The following is a 23,161-nucleotide window of genomic DNA, read 5'->3' as shown; positions in this document are numbered from 1 at the left end:
TTTCTAAGAACAGTAAAGATGTAATTCAGTGTTCATCTCAGAAATCAACTTTATCAGTGAGTACCCAACTATAAGTCCTCTTGTCTGACAAAAAGGAGGTATCGGTGCATCCCTAGCTCTATCTGTCTTAAATTTATTACGTTGACATTCCAACCGCTCAGACGTCCACCCGAACTTCAACACGATGAACGCTCACTGTCCGGGCCAAGCCGGTTAACAGACGGGATGCATCCAAGACTCTTGGGAGAAAGTTTTAAAACTAGACACACATTTCAGGCTCCTTTTTTATTTTACCAATGAACAGGTAAAAACATCCAGGATTTCTGAGGCCCTGCAGTCAGCAATCTTTAACGTAACTGAAGGCCACAGATCTTTACAGAATGATTGGAGTATTTTTATCTGAATTTTTTTTTCTCTGAAAATACATTAAAAAAAAAGTAAAAATAAATAAATAAATTTGATCAGTTCTAGTAAAGATCAAACCATACTGAAACAAAGACTGAAGTCTGAATCAGCAAATATTGGACAATTTTTCATTTTTAACTGTCAAAAATTGCAGACAAACCACCAGCAACACTTCAGATACTGAGGGTCTGAAAATGTTCTGTAATCTCAAATACTGTCAGATCAAATCATCTTTATTTATATAGCACTTTACACACAACACGGTTGATTCAGTGCTTTACAGAAAAACAGCATCAAAAGAATGAAAAAAAGCAGAAGACAATGAGACAAATTTAATTTCATACTGTGTCTCAGAAAGATCACACCTCAGTCGTTGGTACTGACATTTCATGGTCTTTAGTCCTGTCGTTAGCCAAAAGAGCAAAACAGACGAAAGAACATGGTCCTAAAGGCTCAGAAATGTTGCCAACACATTTATGCAATGTAGATGGCCTGCAGGAGTTTTCCTGCATTTTTTTACTGTTCAAAACAATGAATTGCCCACTATTGGGTGTCTAGGACTTCTTTTTTTTTGTTGCTGTGGTGTTCAAAGGCTTCAGTATCTTTTTATTTTTACTAGTTATTTGGTCTTTTTGACTTAAATGTGTAAATGGTGCGATTAAGGTGTGTAATTAATGCATTAATCTTTTAAAGATGCATTAATCTCCCTGTAAACAGTGTTCTCACTAAGCATTCAGCCTGTTTTTTCTTCTTAATTTTACATTAAAAATAAAACTTGACGTAAACACAGATGAACTTCAAAGTTTCATTCCCGTGCTGGGATTTTCTTCTAAAGTTAGACTGTTAGAGTGAAAATAAATTAATTCACGCTCTATATTTAACATTTATCTGTTTATTGATCTGTTTTTATTCATCATTTATTTCTCCCAGGTGACTTGAATGCATCCCGGACGTTCAGGTGGGACGTGAGTTAGGTGGGACGGGTGAGGCCGGAGTGGGACCAGTGAGTGAGCGGCAGGTGGGGGAGGGGTGGTGAAGTGTACATAGGTGTTTTATACCACAGTTGTGTGTCTGAGAGCTGATTGTTGGTTTTTTATCGATGACGTGTATATTTTGATCCGTGTGTGCGACCGTTCTGAGCCTTACAGTTTGTGTCACAAAGAAAAGAAAAAACAGATTAAATCACTTTTTATCTAAAACTCAAGACTCCTCTCGTCTGTTTCTGAACATCTGTCAGCACGGTGGCCCTCGAGGTCAAAACAAGACATTTCTCAAAACGCAGAATGTCAAAAAACAACTTTTCACAACACATGAGCTTTTTAAGAAGACAAATCACAAAGTAAATAACATAAGGCCAAAAATTGCAGTTAAGGTTTGGAAAAACTAAAGAAAAGGTGAACATCCTCAGCTTGGATTCTCTTAAATATGGAAGCCCATTTCCACCATTTAAAAAAATGTAAAAGTTTGGCAATTCTAAAAAAAACAAAAGAAAGATCCTAAGTCAGTATCATTAGATAGAAAGTCAATTATGAGATAGAAACTCAAAACTTATCTAATAATAGTGATGTTTGATCTCATCATTTTTACTTTATATCTCATTATTTTGCCTTTTTTACCATAATTATGACTTTTTTTCATTATTATTATGAATTTTTATCTCATTGTGATTTTTAATCTCATAATTGTGATTTTTTTTAATTTCATAATTGGGACCTTTTATCACATAATAACTTTTTATCTCAAAATTGTGACCTTTTATCTCATAATTGTGGCCTATATTCTCATGATTACTTTTTCTTCATAATTATGAATTTTATTTCACAATGATGACTTTTTATCTCATCATTGTGACTTTTCATGTCATAATTGTGACTTTTTATCTCATAATTCTGACTTTTCATGTCATAATTGTGACTTCTTATCTCATAATTGTGACTTTTCATGTCATAATTTTGACTTTATCTCAAAATTGAGGCCTATATTCTCATGATTGTTACTTTGGCCCCATAATTATGACTTTTTTTAATTTCACTTTTATTTCACAATTAGGCCTATGACCTTTTTATCTCATCATTGTGACTTTTTATGTCAACTGGGACTTTTTATCTCATAATTGTGACTTTTTGTCATAGTTATGACTTTTTATCATAATTGTGACTTTTTATCTCCCCAGTTTGACTTTTGTCTCATCATTGTGACTTCCTTCATTGTCTTTTTTAATCTAAGAGTTACAACTTTTTGTCTCATCATTTTGACTTTTTCTAATAATTATAACTTTTTATCTCATTATTGTGACTTTTTCTCACAGTTACGGCTTTTTATCTGATATTAATGACTTAGGATTCTTCTTTTTTGTTTTAATTGCCTAACTTTCACATTTTTCTTTTTTAAGAGGCAGGAATGGGCTTCCATAGAAACAGTATGATACAGCCATTTCCTGCTACAAACTGGGACTTATCAGGGTGATGGTGATTGGAGGTGTAATGACCAACCCTGACCAGCAGATGGCAGCAGACACTCAGTTTAAACACCAGTAAGAAAGTTGACTAACTCCTCACACAATCACAGGCTCAGTTATCAATGAATGAATATCACTGATGAGTTAGGATTTCATACAGATTTTAAAGACACAAGATTAAATAATTAACATTATTTTGATTTTACTTTAAATACAAGAAATTCATCTCTAAAGTTTTCTTAGTCAAATTAAATCACATGAAGATTGGAAAAAAACACCAACTCATGAGTTAAAGACAGAAATACTGAGATAAACACAGGATGAAAATCAATCACTGTGTAAATTTAGATCATAATTATAAAAATGAATATAATACACTTTATGACATTTAAATGCATGTTAAGAACTAAATAAAAATATTTAAAAAATTAAAACATATTAGTAGTTGTAATAAAAGAAGAATTAATGTTTAGAGAATAGTAATAATAATTAGAAAACATATATATACTCTACAGAGGTAACACAGGATCATCAAAATAACAGTCTAAAAGCATAAAAACAACATTTAAGAGCAAGTAGAGTTGAAAACATGAGCTGTCCCTGGTGTTACGGATTGTTTGACAACCCTAACAGATATGTGCTTCACAACGTGAGCATGTCCAGCATCAGTGAATGAGAATAAATGTTTGTAAAGAGCTGCTCCTACAGGTCTGAGTGTCTGACTCAGAGGGACGAGCTGCAGAGTTTAATGACCTCAGGCAGGGGTGACATTCTGTGGCTCATCTTAGAAGAATAAAAGAAGAGAAGAAGAGCACAGGAGGCGGAGAGGTGGAGATAATAGAAGAGAAGAAGAAGAAGTGAAGCGTTCAGTATCACTTTCAGTTCTGAGGAAACAAAAAAAAAAGATCTGAAGCTTTACAGACTCGAGGAAGTTCATATCCGTGTCTTCTTATCCCCCCCTCTACTCAAACTCTCCCTCCTCTTCCAGGACCGGTGACACGCAGCAGAACAAAGAGGGATTGTGGGAAAAAAAGGCGAAGGCATGCCAGCTTGGTCTCACACGGCTGTCAAACAGAGAGCGCTCCAGTCCGAGCAGAAAGTTTAACATAATCCTCGGAAACACAGGGTTGGACGGAAACGTGATTGTGTGCAGCAGCAGTTTTTGTTTTTGGTTCTAACTCGTCTACATTCGGAGACTTCTGGTTGAAAAAATCCACGGACCAAATGGATCATAACACCTCTGTCCTGATCCAAAGGTCACTGTGGTAATAACTTTATTTTTTGTCAGTTAAATGTTTCAGATCATCAAACTAATGTTAATATTAGACAAAGATACCCTGGGCATGGGCGTAGCGGGGGGGGGGGTACTGATTACCCTGGCCCACAGTGGGGGTGGGCCCCAAGCAGCAACCTCTGGTCCTGAAAAATGAAGCCAATGCGGAAGTTGCAATACAACGAGTGTCCACTTGAGGCTGGCTGCAGGAACACCGGGCCTGTCCGGACACCTGTTAAACAGCCAGTTTTTACACTAGAAATAAACTGGTTTACAGCCTGGTTCAAAAAAACCAAATGTGTCTCATTAACTAGTGTCTTATTGGGCTCTCACTGTACTGAATTTTTTTGTACCACAATGGTTAAGATCAGGGGTTTTCAAAGTGTGTGAGAGTGAACCTCCCCTAAGAAGAGCTGATCCACTGATCCACCCACAAAAAGGGTTCAAATTTTTAAAAAATTAAACAACAACATTTCAAACATTTATGTCTAATCTTAAAACGTTTTAAAATTAGTATATTTTGGATATTTTGGTTTGCAAATGTCCTAAACATCTGCCTTTCCCTCTTATTCAGTTATAATGCCATTAAATACCCCTTTTTCATATTTTTTTGGCCATGTTGGCCATTGCTTCTTTCTCCCCATTTTTCCACTTTTATCCCATTTTGCCTATTTAAGCTACCTTTCATCATTAAATGTCCCTTTTTTCCCAAATTTTTTGCTCATTTTTACGACATCTTTTTGCCACTTTCATCCCATTTTTTGCCCCCCCCCCCCTTTTTTTTTTTTTTTTTTTTACCATTTTTTGCCACTTTTTGTCCATTTAAGCAACCTTTTGCCATTAAATTCCACTTGTTTCCTTTTTCCCAATTTCTGCCTCTTTTTTTCCATTGTTGCCCTTTTTTTACATTCTTTTGACACTTCTTGCCCATTTAAACTACCCTTTGCCATTACATACCACTTGTTGTTTCATCTGTTTTTGCCTCTCTTGACTGCTTTTTGCCCATTTAAATCAATTTCCACAATTCTTCTTTCTTTTCTGACAAATTTTGGCTACTTTCTGACCATTTTCCCACCTTTTCTCCCCATTTTCACCCATTTTTTTGCTGCTTTTTGACCATTTTTGCCACCTTTAACCTATTTTTATTGCTACTTCAAGCTGTTTTTGCCTCTTTTTACCTCTTAGATTGTGACTCTTGCAAAGGTATTTTCAATAATTTGGCTCTTTGGTTGAGTAACACTGCTCTATAGCATAGTCCCTATAGTGACTATAAGTCATCCATTTTGCTCCATACACAGCAGAGGTTAGCAAAGCCAATGACCTTTTTTCTGGTTTATGGTTCCACGCTCCCTGAAGCTCTGTGCCCCCCCCCCCCCCAGGGGAGGCCCGCCTCACACTTTGAAAACCACTGGTGTAGATTATATTTAGGAAAAACCTCACTGATTGGCGGATAGCTCAACAGGCAGAGGCTCCGTTTCCTTGTTTGAGTCCGCCTATTGTAGGCAGAGGACTGACGTCACACAGGGTTTGTCCAGTTCTCTCTACAGTCTATGGATGAACTGTACAGACGCCTATGCATGTGAATGCAACAACAGGTGGGACCAAGGTAGACTGCAAGTCCTGTGATTGGCCTGCTGGGTAGCACTGGTGACCTCCAGTCTCTGAGTCATGTCTACTGGTGTTGCCAACATCTGAAAATATTAGACGTGCATTTCCTCATTTATGTCTCTCTCTCTGTGGCTGATTGAGTGCAAAACAATCCCCCGACCTCTGCCTCAGTTTATTCTGCAGCCATTCTGTCCATCTATACTGTTTCTTCTGTTTTCTACTTCACAATAACTGCAGTGCAATCAACTGATGATTAATATTATCATCTCTAACTCCAACATAGAACATTCACTTTAAGTTACTATGGTTTCCTGAACACACAGAACAGGAAATGCAGCATCAGAACCTGGACCTGGCATAAAAATCACACTGACAGGTAGCTTTTTGGCAGAGTTTTGCAGTGTGAAGCAGGATCATAAACCAGGCTCTATGGTAAGGATGAACAAGTCCTTATTTTACCTAAGAGACAAAACCACTGAGTATTTCAGGGCCAAAGTAGGGCTAAATAAATTCTGTGTTAAAGTAGGGCTGGATATCAAACAGATCATGGGTAAATGAGTGGAAAAAACCTGGGATACAACCCTGAGAACCCTGGACAAATGGGAAAATCCAGACTCAAACCAGAGTTATAATCTTGGTGATTTTCTGCTGGTTCCACTGGTGGGTTTAAAAGCTGCTGACTGGGTCAGATGTTACTCTGATTTGATTTCTAACAGGTAAAGGTGCAATGACTGTTCACTTATAGTCCGAGCATTGATGAGCAGGGGAATGTGATCAGGCATCGGTATTCATGGCAAATCAGCGATAGCCAAAATATGGACCAGTTTAGAGCAACAGCAGCAAAGGATTGTGGGTAATGCAGTTCAGCTTGAAGGATAAAAGTCAAACAGATCCTTTCAGTAGCTTCAAAAATTAAAGTCTTCAATTTCCCTCTCTCTCCCCTCCTCCTCCCCCTTTACTCTCTCCTTCCTCCCCCTAATGATGATTGACAGTTCAGAGGTCTCTGACGGTCAGGTTTGTGATTAAAGATTTTTGGTTTTATTTGATCTCTGATCTTTCTTTAATCTGCTCCTTCATCCAGCACACACTCCTTTATTCACTTCATGTTCTCTCACTCCAACTCTTATCCATGTGTCCTTTTCTCTTTCTTTCTTCTTTTTCTCTTTCTTTCTTTCTTTCTTCCACTCTCTTTCATTCTCCCCTCTTTCTTTCCCCATTCTTTCTTTCTTTCCCTCTCTTTGTTTCTTTCCCATTTCTTTCTTTCTTTCTCCATTCTTTCTTTCAATCCTTCAAAATAAAAGTCAGGAGGAGACAAAGCCATGAAAGCAGGGTGTCTGAGGAGGCAGAAAAATCCACTTAAAACATTCATTTGTAGTTGAATAAACCTCTTGTTTCCTATTCAGAAGTAGGCTGTATGAAGAAAGTTATTTATGATTTAATATTAGTGATATGTATTTGTAGAAGGAGGGACAGGGGGGTTCCTGTGAGCAGCCTGCAGCCATGATACGTTGAGGTGTCAGAGATTATTCTCACCTGTTGTTCCCCACAGAGTCTGAGGAGGAGACAGACTTTCTTCTGCTGCTGCAGGCGGAGATTAAAACTCTGTGTAAGGAGAGGAGGAGGACACTACAGTTCTAATACTGTCAAACGTTAGTGTGCCTTAACACCAGCTAAAGCCAGGACCTTAGGAAGCACTGGATTGGATTAGAAAATTTTAATTTTCCCCAAAGGGCAACAGAAATTCTCACAGGTCACGCACTCCATACAGACCAGACAGCACGGCATAAATGCATTCTGTAAAAATAATGCTAAACTGCAGGGATGTCTTAGTGATAGACGAGCAGTCCGGGGGTGGGGGGGTTTAAGGGCCAGCCTAACGATGATAAACAGAAGACATTCAGATAAAATAACTTTTTGAGATTATCAAGTTCTTACATTAACAAGAAATCAAACTCAAATTTCAAATATTAAAAGTAGGAACCAAGAACGTAAAAACTCCGTGTTAGAAAAAAGTCTGTCAAGCTTTTAAAATTGTAAATTTAAATAGTGTAAAGTAAAAAAAGAATTTAAAAAAAGTACATGAAACCAAACTGAAAACAATGGTTGGATTTTTGACTTTATAGTCTCAAAAGTGTCATTAATGAACTTGAGAATTTTATTTTTTTCTTTAAAATTAACAGATCCGTTTTTATTCTGATATTTTCCATAGTGGCCCTAATACTCTAATGCAAAAATGGATTGTTTATACACACATTTTTGTCAAGAACATTTGTATTTAGGCTTTTTATGTTGGGATTTTGTTAAAAAAAAAATGTGAAATTGATGTTTTATTTTTGAAGTGTGTCTTAGCTTGTCTTAGATATTAGTGGTGGGGGTAGCTGAGGAAAACAGGTTGGGAAACGCTGTTTTAGAGCAACATATGCTCCCATCCAGACGACGTCTCTTTCAGGGAAGGCCTTGACTGTGTCTGCTAAACAGTTTTAAACTACATACAACATCCAGGACAACAGCATGTGTAACAGTGTAAAAAAGTTAACATGTAATTGTTGTTAAACTGGGACTGCAACCATAGTTTTGCCGTTTTGTATTTTATTTTGAAAATCCACAGCGGAAGTTTGCCTTGCGCTAAAAGCAGTGCGCATTATCTCTCAGTAGCAAACGATCTTATGCAGTGGGTAAGTTGCTTCTCTGTTCCCTCAGACATTAGTTCTGCTTTAAATATAAATTCTGAGTATGTAATGCATAAAATCCATCAGTATTCTTGTTACATGAATATCTAACAGAATGCTGGAAGAAACTGTAGCTTTATTGCTTTGCTAGTGACTTTTGATTCAGTTTGTAAGAGCTAGTAAAGCTAGCTAGCCGCCGCTGGCTCTAAAAAGTGACCGTGACCGATTCCCCTTTTAACTGGACCTTTCCTTTGCAGTCTGAGCGGGAGCAGACGTCCGAGCGACTTGCTGTCAATTCTTCACAACTGTGGTCGTGTGTGTGCTGTCCCATGTTTTCCAGGTATGTTTAGTTGAAGCTGTTTATATCATATTGTACTGTTTGCTGTTGAAAATGACAGAGCTTGATGTGTTTCTGATACGTTTTCTGTGACACGTTTTCACCACTAGATGGTGCTATTGATTCAATTTTGGTTTTGCCATGCTTAAAGTAGCTTTGGCCTGTGAACGTTATGCTTTAATGTCTGAAAACTGGGAATGTGATACAAGATACTGCGAAAATATTGTTAGTTGTTACTTTTGGAAGAGATATTTTATTAACCTTTTGAGTACCAATTCCCAGACGTTTACAGACTGTTGTTAAAAGAAGAGGGGATGCTACGCAGTAGTAAACATGGCCTTGTCCCTACTTTTTTGAGATGTGTTGCTGCCTTCAAATTCAGAATGAGCTAATATTTTCATGAATGGTAAAATGTCTCACTTTCAACATCTGATGTGTTGTTTCTGTTCTGTTTTGAATCAAATATGGGTTTATGAGATCTGGCAATCATTGATTTCTGTTTTTATTTACATTTTGCACAGCGAGCCAACATTTTTGGTATTTTTTTGTTCAAGATACAGTGCTTAACAAATGTATTAGAAATGTATTATGCCACAGCTGCCCTAAATTAACAGCATTGGTAATCACCAAAATCATTTTTTATGTTTCTGCAATGGTTAATACACCAATATGTAGAAGCTCTTTAACCCAAATGATATTTTTAATGCTAAAATATCATTATTATTGTTATCCATGAATTTTCAACTTTACTGATTTACAAAAAATACCTGAAAAAATAGTAAAGCACATTAATATTTCCTGATTAATATGTCAAATTATAGGTATTTACTTGCACTTCTGAACAGAAAAATGAGTTTTAGTGGTTGAATGTTATGCTTGATTCATTTCTGACTTCTCAGAGAAGCCCAGTGAGCCGGCTCAGATTTGGGTGAATTCAGTTTGAAATTCCTCATTCCTGTTCAAAATGGTAAAACGTGGAGAGCTGACTGAAAATGAAAGAGTCCGCATTAAAGCACTTCATGATGCTGGATGGTCTCTGAGATAAATATGACAGGTGGTCTAATACATTTGATAAGCACTGTAGTTTAACTTTGTTGTTTTCTGTGGGAAATATGTACTCATTCTGAATTTATTGCCTGAAACATGATTTAAAAAAAAAGAAAAATATGGTTCTCAATCAGTCAGTAATCTTCAGTCATCAGATGGCACAGAAACAGCAGAGATGGTTTATGTAGTAAATGTTGACTAAAGGAGGTCGTTTCTCTGCACGTTCACATGTAAGAGTCCTTAATCTCCTGTTTGATTCGTTTAAATCAGCCTGATAGTTTCTCTAAAGTCATGGACTCAGCTTTAATCCAAAGTTTTAATCAGATTACAGAAGAAACTTAAACGTCTGGAGAATGGCAGTAGCACTCTGATTAATGTTGGAAGTGTTTGGATCCTCTTTAAATCCTTGTTTCTACGCTCACATGTGCTGAGATAAACTTCTAATGACAGACGTCTCCTGTCCTGACTCGTCTCTGTGACTCGGCTGAAGACGAGTCTTGGCGTCCTCTCTGAGCTGGACGATGTTTGGAGTCAGCGGGGGACATATTGGCTGAGCTCACAGAGGTGTGCTAATGCCTGCTGGGCAGCTACTTTAAATGCTAATTCTGCTGCATGCTGCACCCAAAGTGTTAGCCGCCCGCTAATGTCCTCTGAGCCAATCTCTTCCTCCTGCAGAGCGCCGCCGCCGCAAACAAACACAACACGCCTGTCAGAGTGATAATCCGCCGCCACTAACCGGACGCGTGTTCGATGAGCAGTCACGCGTGTTTGACATGTTTGAGGGAAGAAGAAGAGGGAGACATATTTAGGCAGGAAGTGGAGAGGAAGAGAGTCAGCATGTGGCTAATGGCGTCTGGCTGACGGGTCCATCATGGATTTAAACGCTGCCGCTGCAGACGCCGGCGTGCTGCATCCTGTGACAGCTTCACTGCTTCTGCCTGAGAGCAGATTATGCAGACGCTCGGTCCACTGGCCCCCATCCCCGCCGCCGCTGCCCGCCTGATGCCGCTCCATCAGCGCCCCAGCCCCGCCCCCCGCCGTCCTGCAGAGAGCCGGCAGGTAAAAGTCTGTCCAGGTGAGATGAGACGTGAATAATGGACCATCAGTGGCTGGTCCTCAGGGTCATAACTCAGCCTTTAATTCTGTTCGACTTTATGCTAATGTGACGTTTTAACACAAAATCACTCTGAGGATTGTCCCGTCCAGCTGCACACGTCCCGCTCCAACCATACTAACTCTGCAGGTCAATTAAAGGCTGATGGGCCATCAGCAGACGCTCCATTAAATCGTCCGTCCGTCCGTCTGATGGACCCCCGCAGAGACGCACCGTCTCCTTCAGAGGACGAATACACAGCAGGGGGTCAGAGGAGGGGTCTGTGGGGGGTCACGTCTAAACTAGTGGACACGTCCTGTGCACAAAGATAGTTAAAGTGTTAAATACTTTCCAAACCAAACCATCTTTATTTTGATGATGCATGGAGTCAAAAAGTACCAACACTTTAAATAAACTATAAACTACATATAACACGGAACTGTTGTTACACAGATGTGTGGGAGAGAAATCTATGCATCAAACTGTCATTGCACAGATGCATTCAGGAAGTATTCAGACCCCCGTCACAGTAACTCTTATGTCCTCCTCTGGCATTTTTGGCCATTTTTCTCAACTTTTTTTTTTTTCTAAATTTGTGCTAATTGTGGCAGTTTTACAACTTGTGGGATGAATCTTTACAGGAACATTTCTTTCTATTTAAATTTTTGAAATCCAACATGTGGACACCTTCGAGGCAAAAAATGTACACGTACAAAAAAACTGCCATTAAATCAGCATACATCAATACTTTTTTCTACTTTTTTTTTCATAAATCTCTTAAACAACTTCAGACCTGCTCAAAACTACCAAACAGTCAATGATTTTCAAGATTTTAACCCTTTAAATGCCAGTTTGATTATTTTATTTCAGGACCATGCACGTGAAATTCTCGTATTTTTGCCCGTTATATTACGGAGAGTTTTTGCACAAGTTTAAAAGGGTTAAAATTCTGAGAATTATTGAATATTTGGTAGCTTTGAGCAAGACTGAAGTTAAAGAGATTTGTGAAAAAAGTAGAAAAAAATATTGATGTATGCTGATTTAAGTTTTTTTGTACATGTACATTTTTGCCTCGAAGGTGTCCAGAGGGTGCCTGAATGGTAAAGCTGGCATAAAAAATACAAATGAAATGAAATCAATTTTGTTGATCATCTTTGACCCATCCAAGACTCTCACCAGCACCAAAGTCCCATCTTTCTACTATTTATTATTGAAACATAATTCACTTTTTGTGTTATATAGTAGAAAATAAAATATTTCAAATAATCAAACTGGCATTTAAAGGGTTAAAATCTTGAAAATTATTTAATGTTTGGAAGTTTTGAGCAGGTCTGAAGTTGTTAAAAAGTTTTATGAAAAAAAAAAGTAGAAAAAAATATAGACGTATGGTGATTTAATGGCAGTTTTTCTGTACGTGTACATTTTTGCCTTGAAGTTGTCCAGAGGGTAAATTTGAGGAGGGCACAAGGGTTAAAAATGTAGTTCGGTGTCCGCCTGAAGCTAACCTTGCAAAGCAGATGGATTTGCCCGTTTACGTGCTTCTCTCTGGTGAATCCATCTCGCAAAGCTCTCGTCTGGCCATCAGTTGGATTCTGTTATTGCATTTTGTACATGCACTCCTGCACATTTCTTTATGTATGACAGTGTTAAACTGTATGATTAAGCTCTTTGAGCTGTGTCCTAGCTCAAAGTGGGTCCCAGTCTTTTTTCCGTAGGGCCCTCTCTGCCTCTCTACAAAAAATCGACATGTAAACTATCCAAACTAAAATCCCCCCCCCACCCCCCCGATTTTTGTATCAAATGTTAAATATGCAAAAAAATGTGTGCAATACAGATTAACACTGCAACAAAAGGGGGGCTTCATATAAGATAAAAACACTAAATCTGAGAAGAAAGGTACTTAAAACTAGTGAAATGATCTGTCCATGCAGCAAAATGATTTGACTCAATAAGATATCTTTAAATAAGATTGTTGAATCTAGAAATAAAGGCCAGGCCATCTTACCCTCCCCAGACTCTGGTGTAGGTGCCATGATTGTGTCAAAGAGTAAAACTAAGGATATTTGTCTCCATTTTTATTTTATTTTATTTTAGTTAGTTTTTTAAGCGCACTGTACAGTTTAAGTTAGTTTTCATTTTTTTGTAAAGCATAGTTTTTATTTATTTCCATTTAACTAAAATGATTTTTGAATTTTAGTTTGTGATTTAGTTCAGTGTTAATTTTGACAGCACTTTATAATTTTGTTTTAGTTTTAGTCTTTTGCCAAAAATATCTTAAAGTTTTAGTCATAATTTAGTCATCTAAATTGTTTTAGTTTTAGTTGACGAAACTTCCCACCATTTTAGTCGATGAAATTTACAGTAAAGTAAGTCAACTGATTGGATCTCTCCCAAACTTACACCCCTCCCCCACCATGCAGCAAAAGCAGTTGTGATTGGATCCCCCCCGCATCTCATCCCACCCTCCCACACAGCCAAAGTAGCTGTGATTGGATATATGCCTAACTTGCCTCTACTTTCTACATGACGAAATTAGGTCTGATTGGATAAAGTCTCTGTCAAACATTTTCGTCTCATTTTTATCTGTTGACTAAAGTGTCGATTAATTTAGTTTTAGTTCCATGTGCACTTATTTTTATCAGTTACTGTCTCGTTTGTGTCTGGGGAAAAAAGCCATTTAGAAAAACTATAACGAAAATAATAAGTCAACAAAATGAACACTGATTTAGTTAGTTTTAGTTAACTATAACAACCTTGGTTGGTAGAACCCTTCAAAAGATTTAAATAAGCAGAAAATAATAATAATAATAATCTTTATAGAGCACTTTTCAAAACAAAGTTACAAAGTGCTTCACAAGAAAAGAAACACATTGCAAGAAAAGGAAATACAGTGCAAATAAAATGCTGATTTTAAGATGAGATCGCTTAAAACTGAGCTTTTATCTAATTAAGTTGAAAAATTGTAATATATAATAAAATAATATGAAATTTAGTGGGAAAAAACCTTAATATTAGTAAAGTATGATCTTGAAATAGGTCTAAATCAAGTTAGAACTAAACCATAAAACTTAACCCCTTAAAACCTGTTGTATCATATTTGATACATACTTTTATGATACTTCTATCTAATCAATATGATCAATAAATTACTAAAAATAACTTCTGAATACAATCTGATAAATAATAAAAATTCCCCTCAAGTGGATTATCAGTTATCAAGAACACCTAATGTATCAAATGAGATACTAATATATATATATATATATATATATAAAGTGGCAAAATCGGTTGTGAAGGGGCAAAAAATGACAAAAATTGGCAGAAAAAGTTGTGAAAAGAGGATAAAATGTGGCAAAAATTGGTAAAAGAGGAAAGAACGGGGCAAAAAGTATGAAAAAATGGTTACAAATGACAAAAACAGTGCAAAAAAGAGTAATAATGAGAAGAAGGTGGCAAAAATGGATAAAAGAGTGGCACTAAAACATGCAGGAAAAGTGGTTCAAAAGGGGTCAAAATCTTGCAACAACTGGGTTAAAGAGGCAGGGGTTAAAAGAGGTTAAAAATAAACTTTATGTACTGCATATTTGTCACTCAAATGTAAATGAAACAATTAAGAACAAGATTTATGTAATATACCAATAAACCCAATGTGTTTTGAATAAATAATGACGGATTTATGTATTCATCGTTGATAAATCCAATTTGTTTCAAATATTTAAGAATGAGTGTATGTATTCAATATGCAGCACAAAGTTTATTGGCCTGTTTATGTTAAATATAAGTAATTCAAATGGATGGAAATTTTATATGCAATTGAAATACATAAGTCTTAAGAAAAGGCCTAAATATTTCTGTGAGTTTGGTCCTTGTGCAGATATACTTGATGAGCCCTGCTGTAAAGTTACACACTAAAAATAAGAAATAAACTTTTAAAACAAGATCAGTTATCTACCACGTCTTGATCTAAGGTTTAAAATCTTGGTTAGCACCAAATAATTTGCAGTGTATCTAAAATCTGAGGTGAATTTTGTCAGCCCCTAGGATGATAACACAGTACAACAAGGACTAACTAAGCTGGATGATTTTCATTAACTCTCTGTAATTCTTGAAGTCTCAGGATCAGCGCTAGTTTAAAATGAGGTTGTGTTATTTCATCGAGATCTGACTGGCTGAGGACAGCTGATCGAGCTCACTGATTGGCTGACAGGTGGCGTGCTGTCCGGGCGTTCTGCCAGGAATAACTGGCTTCAGACCAAACTGGTTTCTGGCAGCGGACCACAGAACAGAAAAACATCAGCAGACCTCATAATGAGATAATAAGGACAATATGGAGGGGGCTGGACACACGCCATCTCTTCTTCTGCTGCTTCTTTGTCGGTTGTGTTTACATCATTCTTGGTTTTCAGAAATATAGATATTTTCAAAAATGTTCCTGTGTATTTATCATGATATAAAATAAACATCACACTGTAAGACTGTGGATAAAGTAGAAATAAGCATCTTTAGTTAAAAGACTAACATTTCACAGATAATACAGGTAATAAGTAAGGCTTAATTTTTCATCATAGTCAGTATTTTTTCGATTTTTCCTTCAACAGATCAGAAAAAAACAAAGCAGCAGAGAGAAATGTAGTGTAACTTTTTTATTGGTGAATTTATCAAACACAGAGTCATACACTTTAACATCTCTCTGAAATCATCTCCAAAGTTATTTCAGTAAATGTATTTTTATTATTTTTTCTGCTCATGCAGCACAGAAAAATTCAGTCCTGACGAGGCCGAACGACCTCTGACCCCTCGTTAGCTCTTCAGCCAATCAGATAAAAGCATTCTTTAACAGGACTTTATAAGCATCCAATAAGAAAATATACAAAACAGGATTTTGTCTCTCAGAGAATAGAATATGCGGACATTTGGATGTACAAAAAACAATTTATCATCATTATGATTGAGCTCAGAGATGCTGTAAACCAGAGAGAGCAGGGAGGTCTCACTCCATCTCGAAAAACAACAACCCAAACATTTCCTGTAGTTTTTCATTTCTCCAGCTTCTTCACGCCACAAAAACAGATTCCTTCCACACGAAAATCAACCATGAGATGATTATGACCCCCACCGTTCCTTTATTTACCAACAAAACCAGGAAGCACAGGACTACAAGGACCAGAATGCATTGTGATGCAAGCAGGAACAAAAAGAGGGAAAACAACAACAACAGCAACAACAACAACAAACAACGGTCCAATTCCTTCATTTCACTGCTGAGGATTTCATATCTCATATGAATCGTCTCCTTTTTTCTCAGAAATGCCAAAAACACAAATAAAAACTTCTTCTTCTTCTTTGAGAGTTTTTTGTCCCGACGAGGTCAGTTTGTTTCCGTCGCTCTCCACAGGAGTCCAAGTGCTACGTCCGCCATCCGTCACAGTGCCTTTGTTATTTTTATACTGCATTTCCCAGCATGCCCCTGCTCGTCCACGCACAAGGACACGCCCCCCCGTCCATCAGTGAGGATGGAGGGATATGAAGAGATGAAGAAAGGAAAGGAAACCTCGACTGTATAAAGTCTGTCAGTCACAAAAATTCAGCACCAGTGGGAGAAAGGCCATTTTTGATTGGTTCGTTTGAGTTTGCGCAGAACATTCGATTGGATTTTTACCACAAAGAAAAAAAAACATTCAGAAGAAAATAACACAACCCCTCCCTTGAAAACGACCCCGCCCCTTGTGGCAGAAGTGGGCGGGGCCACAGGTACCCCTGTAGCTGCTGTTGACTTGACCCTCCCCCTGATAAAAAAGTTTAACAAGTCTTTGGCAGATTTACAGAAATGAAAGGCCGTCTGCTGCTGGAGGGGGGAGGAGGGCGAGAGACAAAGACGGACAGAGAGAGAGAGAGAACAGTCCCAGACGATTGTTTTTATTCATATATTCAGTTTTTTTAATATTCGTGATTGTTAAAGATGTAAGTCACAGCCACAGAAAGGAGCCAAGAGATCTGCATCTCAATAAGAATATTCAAAAAATATCAGAATTATTCAGAGAAAATTAGATGACTGCAGTTGGTTAGCTTGATGCTAACACATAATGGAATTAACTATTAACAGGCTAAATTATTTAGCATTACTTTGGGCTGGTTTTTACTGTTTTGATACTTCTGAATTTTGGTTGAGCTACTTGTTGATAGTGGAGGCATCAGCCTCCAGTGAGTTCAGCGAGCATTGTATGCTGTACCCATACACCACCCTGTGTAGCAGATGGGTACAGTTTCTCCGTGTAATTTAGTGAGTTTAAGGTTAAAATGGGTCAAAAAAAGCAATGCTGGCTCAATTCTACACTATATCAAAACTTTTTTAAGCGAACTATTTTGCAATGCGAGCACTGACATGACAGTCCACACGTAGCGAAGCCAATGCTTTGCCTCACTGTGCCCCCCCCCCACACACACACAGGAAACCTCCGCCATTAGGGCTAATGGCGGAGGTCTGCACTCTCCGAGTGCTTTTCTAGTTACCTAACGAGAACATCTTGTCAGCTGTTGATGAAAAAAACTGAGCTGAAATAACTATTTAGAGCTCAGATTGGTGGTCTTTTCTCTGACAACGCCTGCAAACCCAAACAGCTGATCAGATATGCCGAGGTGGAAGAACATGTAGCCGGCAGCTGAAGCTGTTATTGCAAAATAGTCCCAAACACAGAGGTGAAAAGTTTCTGAGTGAAAAATAAAACGCTTCAAAAATTTCCATCATAGCCTACAGCTGAGCCAACATCGTTTTTTTGTTTTTTTTTTGGCCCATTTTTACCTAAAACTCACTCAATTCTGTGGTGAAACTGTACCCATCTGCTACAGTGTACAGCCTTAAGCTTCTCCTGGCCTGTCTCTGAAATCTCTGGAGGATAATGGCACTACTATCACTTTTTACCTCATACAACCCAACTTCACAAAATACTGAAATTTCCCTTTAAATACCACTTATTCACTTGACAAAACCAAGTTTAAAGATTGTTTAACTGATCATTTACATAAAAATCTTCAGTGAAATTAGATTTTCTTTCAAGTTAATAGGAGCATATCAACTTCTTAACACCTAAATTGTGTCTCTGCATGACTGCTCTCTTCTTCTTTTGTTATTTAATGACAGTTAGCAAACTGCTCTGAATGTATGGCAGTCACCTTCTGACGGAAGCTGTTAACCTTAAAGCTGCGGCGTTTTCTCTGATTTAATGTTAAATGTATTTAATTTCCAAACCGAGATCTTCAGACTGTATTTACCACATTTTTGGTGCAGAAGTTTCCTCTAACTGTATCTACAACCTGCTGGATGCCACCATTGCATTGTTTATAAATGAATGCCCCATTTAAATATATTTTATAGTATTTTTTTGCTTTTTTTACTCATATTTATTTAAATAAACCTCAGTGACTCCACCATGGAGCTCCCAGAAGAACAAACACTTTATGAATAATATATTTAGAGATTTTTTTGTGCATAACTTTTAATCTCTGGTGGATTGAATTTGTGTCTTTAGGCTGCAGCACTGAGGGACTTTCTGTGTTTTTCTTTAGTTTCTTTGAAAGCAGCGAGTGTGTTTGAAATAAAGAACCAGACTCTGGAGATGCTCTACAACTCTTACACAAATATTTCCATTGTAATTAAGAAGTAAACAGCTGGAGTACATGTGCAAAAGTTTCTGCAGTTGTCTCATTATTGCTTCTTAAATCAAACTGATGATAGCGAGCTGCTGAGCGTCTATCCATCCTCAAATTAAAGGTACAAGTGTGTGAGAGCTTGGGCTGTTTCTGTGACTGTAACCTGTGAAAACGTCGTATAGATTAATGCCGTGTGATTCTTTTCAGTCTCATGGTTTCCAAAACGCATCTGAACAAATCGACGCCCGTTTCTTACGACAGCTGTAGGTAGGAGAAGAAAGAATCTGCAGCAAACTTCTGCAGACTGAGCAGCACAAAATCACGTCGTCAGCATACAAGTGCAACTTAGACAATGTGCAGAGGTTTGTCTGCAACTTTGGGGAATTAAGAATAATAAATAAAACAATGCTGGCTGTCTAGGACTTCTGTTTTTGTTGCTATTGAGTCAAACAGGTGTATGTTTTATTTTTACTGGAGTCATATCAAAGTTTACAATTCTGATATTGACCGAGAGCTGGTGACCGCTGCGAGTTTCTGTTTTACATGAGGCGATGAAGGGGGTGATGAAGAGCAAACATCATGGTTTTGACCGCCATATTTCCCCTCAGGAGGAGAATAAATCTGAATGTTAAAACTGTCGGCTGAAATGCTTTACTCACCCTCACCTGATGTTTGAACCTGATCCTGTCTGCTTTTTCTACCTCGGTAAATAATCACTACATTAATTTAGCACCATATTTACAACACTGCTTCTACTAAAAGACCACATCAGCATGTTTACACCGTCTGCTCCATAAAACCCTCTCCGTCCAAAATAAGGCATCTGTTCATCATAGATTTATCAGTTTAAAGCTTTCATTTTGAGACTTTAAGGCTTCCGTACACACTCTACAGTATAATAAATTATGCTCATTTATTCACTGTTTATAATTTTAATAAATTAATCTTATGTATTTGTCATAAGGACATACAAAAGCAGATTATTCACTTATTGATCACCCTGATTTCCCTTTCTTTCGATTTTATAATTTCTTTTCAATGATTTAAATGTTGATATTGAAGTTTATTTTATCAGATAATCTTATTGAACATCCGTCTTCTTGTCTAACAGCTTAAAGCTTAAATATTAAATTACGTTTTGTGTGCAGATCTTAAAGCGGAAATCATGAGCTCCAATAAAACACATTATATAAAATTCTGATCAAGTTAGTACAAACCCCAGTTCAAAAAAGTTGGGACACTGTGAGAACATTGATTTGCAAATCCTACAGCACAAGACAAGATATCAACGTTCAAATCGATAAACTTCACTGTTTTTTTTTTTTTTTTTGGATGTGTACACACAATCTGAATTTGAGGCCTGCAATATGTTCCAAAAAAGTTGGGACATGAGCGTGTTCACCACTGTCACATCACCTTTTCTTCTAACAACACTCTTCAGTCCTCAGACCCTCACAGACACTAATGTGTGCAGGTCTGGACTGCATGCAGGTCAGTCTAGGCTCCGCCCTCTTTCACAGTGAAGCCATGCTGTTGTAATGTGTCCTGGCATCGTATCGCTGAAATGAGCAGGGTCGTCGTCAAAATCTGCATATACCTCTCAGTGTTAATGCTGTCTTCACAGATGTGTAAGTAACACATGCCATGGGCACTAATACAGCCACACACCATCACAGATGCTTTTGAACTTTGCACTGATAATAATCAGGATGATCCCTTTCCTCTTCAGCCTGGTGAACCCGCGAATTATTTCTAAACACAATCTGAAACGTGGACTCGTCAGACCATCGCACACTTTTTACTCTTGAGGTCAGCCCATCTCAGAGGACCTCTGGCCCAGAGAAGCTTCTAGCAGTCGTTGATCTGCGTCTTTGACTTTCCTTGGTAGAGTCTTAACTCACATTAATAGATTCATGCCCTGTTTACACAACAGTGTTTTCAGGTGAAAACGCAAAACTTTTATAGCGTTTTGGCTGTCTGTTTACACGAGAACGCCGTTTTGGTGCCTGAAAACTGAATAATTTGGAAACAGGCTCCAGGGTGGAAGTTTTTCAAATGCCCCCGTCTCCGTGTAAACAGGGACAACAACACTTTCTGAAAACGCACATGCACACTACGGCTGCAATCAGCCGTCAAGCACAAGTGTCGCAGCACTCTGAACCCAGTCGTGGCATCTAGAGCCGATCTGTCTGATGTAGTTCACTGCTTGTCACGTCACAGACAGCTGGATTTAGAAAAGGGGATGCATTATTCTCGTGAAGAGGGCTATGAGTGCCAGCTTCTTTAGATAAAGTCATGCTATTAATTTTGGAAATGATTACTTTTTTTTCTCATAAAGCGGGGCGCTGCACATGAGCCTTTTGTAGTATGATATTTCTATTTTCCTATATATCTGCTTCTTGGAAATGATTTAGACTTTATCTTTTTTTCTTTAAGTTTTAATAACTTAACTTCAGCCCGTAGAGTCCCCTGTCTCCTCCACCGGCTACATATCAATGCACAGCTGATGGAGACAGGATTAAAGCTTCCGTGTTGAGGTTAAAAAAGATAGTTAATCACTTCCAAGAAGCAGATAAAATTGAAAAAGGGGAAGTAGAAAAATTGTTCTGAAAAGGCTGTCATTCTTTTGCTGTGCTAAAAGCAGGAAGCGCTGCACTTTTGGAGAAAATCCACGAGAAATCAAAGGCGTTAGGAGAAAAATTTGTCCCTAGAAAATCAAACAGTCTTAATAGGATTTTGTTATAATAAGACTGGTTTTGCAATGCATTTTTGTGTTTATATGTGCTGTAAAATTTCACTGCCGCGCTACGATGGTGATGAGGAGGAGGATTTAGTAATGAATTACTCTGATGCACACGTGTATGATAAAAATGTTACATATTCTCAAAAACACTCGTAAAACACTGTCCTTGTTGTAGAGACAGTTTTATTGTGCAGTAAATCACCTTACTACAGCGTTTTTCTGTTTCCTGCGTTCTCATGTAGATGGAGATTTTTTTCAAAACAGTGCCATGTAAACAGGGAACTTTTTGGAAATGAAAACGGAAAACGAAGCAAAACATCGTGTAAACAAGGCCTCAGTGATGTACTGTGTTAACTGCTGATGGTTTTCTGGAGTGCGCCTGAGCCCACATTGTAGTATTCTTCACAGAAAGATGATGGCTTTTAATGCAGCACCGACTGAGGGGTCAAAGGCCACGGATATTTGATGTTGGTTTTTAGCCTTTCCCCTTACGTGTTCAGATTTCTCCAGATTCTCTGGATCTGTTGATGGTATTATGGACTAAAGACAGTTGAATTTCTAAACTCTGCAGTTTAAAACTGAGGAACCTCACTTATAAACTGTTGGACTATTTGACCACACAGTCTTTCACAAAGAGGAGAACTGAGCCTTTCAGGAGAGCTCCTTTATACCCAATCATGCTACTATTAGCTGCTTCTAAATGACCACTAAACTGTGGGATGTTCAAGGTGTTTTTTCCCACAACTCTCCCAGTCTAATTTGCCTCTGTCCCAGCTTTTTTGGAAAGCCACCTAATAAGGAATAAGTGCAAATTAAAAAACAAATTTAATCAGTTTTAACACTTAGTACATTGGCTTTGGGCTGTATTCAGTTGAATAAAGCTTAAAAGGACTTGTAAATCTCTGTACTCTGACTTTTGCTCACATTCTACACAATGTCCCAACTTTTTTGGAATTTATGTTGCAAGATTAGAATCTTGCTTTTCAGGACAGATGCAGGTTTATGATTTTGATCCCAAAAATAAGACTTACATTATGAGATTATATTGATGGATTTGAATGGATAAAGCCCTGATTTCACTGCCTATCATCCTGAATCTGGTCAAATTAAATCAGGTAAAAATCCAAAGTTTATCAGATCAGAACATCTTCTGCCATCTTTATCCAACAAACTTCAGCTCCACCCCCTGTGTATGAACTTTAGAGCCCCCAGACTCTCCGCGTGTGTTCATTTAGATTTAAACAAAAGTAGTTTTTAAGGTTTTAGTGGGAGGTCTAATGAGCAGTAACATGATGTTAAACACTGATGTGGCCCTTTAATTCTGGCTTATTTGTGTAATATAAAGAGTTTTAAGGAAAAGTGTTAACCCCCAGCAGAACAAGGTTTTGGCATGTATAAACTCAGGTAACATGACGTCAAAGTAAAATAAAAGGTCTCTGTGGCACTGTTGATGCAGATGTTGGACGTCTGAGCAGAGTTAAATCTGCATGAAATGAGGAGTATCGGAGGAAAAATCTGAATAAAAACACAGGAGTCATTGGAGCCTCCAGCCATCCAATCACAGAGCTTCAGAAACTCCAAATGCAGCTCCAGGCTCCTCCCACCAGTTAGCCCGGCCTCCTCTGATTGGCTGAGCTGCTGCGTAGTGTTCAGGTGGAGGCCGGAGTTTGGACCTGTTTTCGGCCTCCTCAGAGGGACGAGGAGACGAAGAAGGAGAAGGAGGCGGTGCTATGAGGAGGCCAGGAGGAGCATGAGGAGGAGGGCGAGCATCATGGCCGACAGCAAGGGGAGGCGGGGCAGAGCGAGTCCGCAGCCGCCAGTGGTGTCGTCTGTCAGGAACGGCTCTGGGGACTCGTACACCGAGTCGTCTGAGAGAGAGAA

At 38.1% G+C, this 23,161-nt stretch overlaps 1 protein-coding gene across 1 annotated transcript in view; it reads right to left on the bottom strand.

Annotated features, from left to right (window-relative positions):
* Positions 1 to 15,518: 15,518 nt before the first annotated feature.
* The window catches only part of LOC121512630 (ephrin-A2-like), a 172,576-nt gene continuing 164,933 nt past the window's right edge, over positions 15,519 to 23,161 (bottom strand). The window contains exon 4 of the mRNA XM_041791992.1: positions 15,519 to 23,148. Within this exon, the coding sequence (XP_041647926.1) occupies positions 23,009 to 23,148 (140 nt within the window). The 3' untranslated portion in view covers positions 15,519 to 23,008. The remainder of the gene's footprint in view (positions 23,149 to 23,161) is intronic.

The sequence above is a fragment of the Cheilinus undulatus genome, linkage group 7 (genome assembly GCF_018320785.1).
Source record: "Cheilinus undulatus linkage group 7, ASM1832078v1, whole genome shotgun sequence".
In the NCBI taxonomy this organism is placed as follows: domain Eukaryota; kingdom Metazoa; phylum Chordata; class Actinopteri; order Labriformes; family Labridae; genus Cheilinus; species Cheilinus undulatus.
The sequence above is the reverse complement of the archived record's forward strand: the minus strand, read 5'-3'. Positions and strand labels throughout refer to the sequence as shown.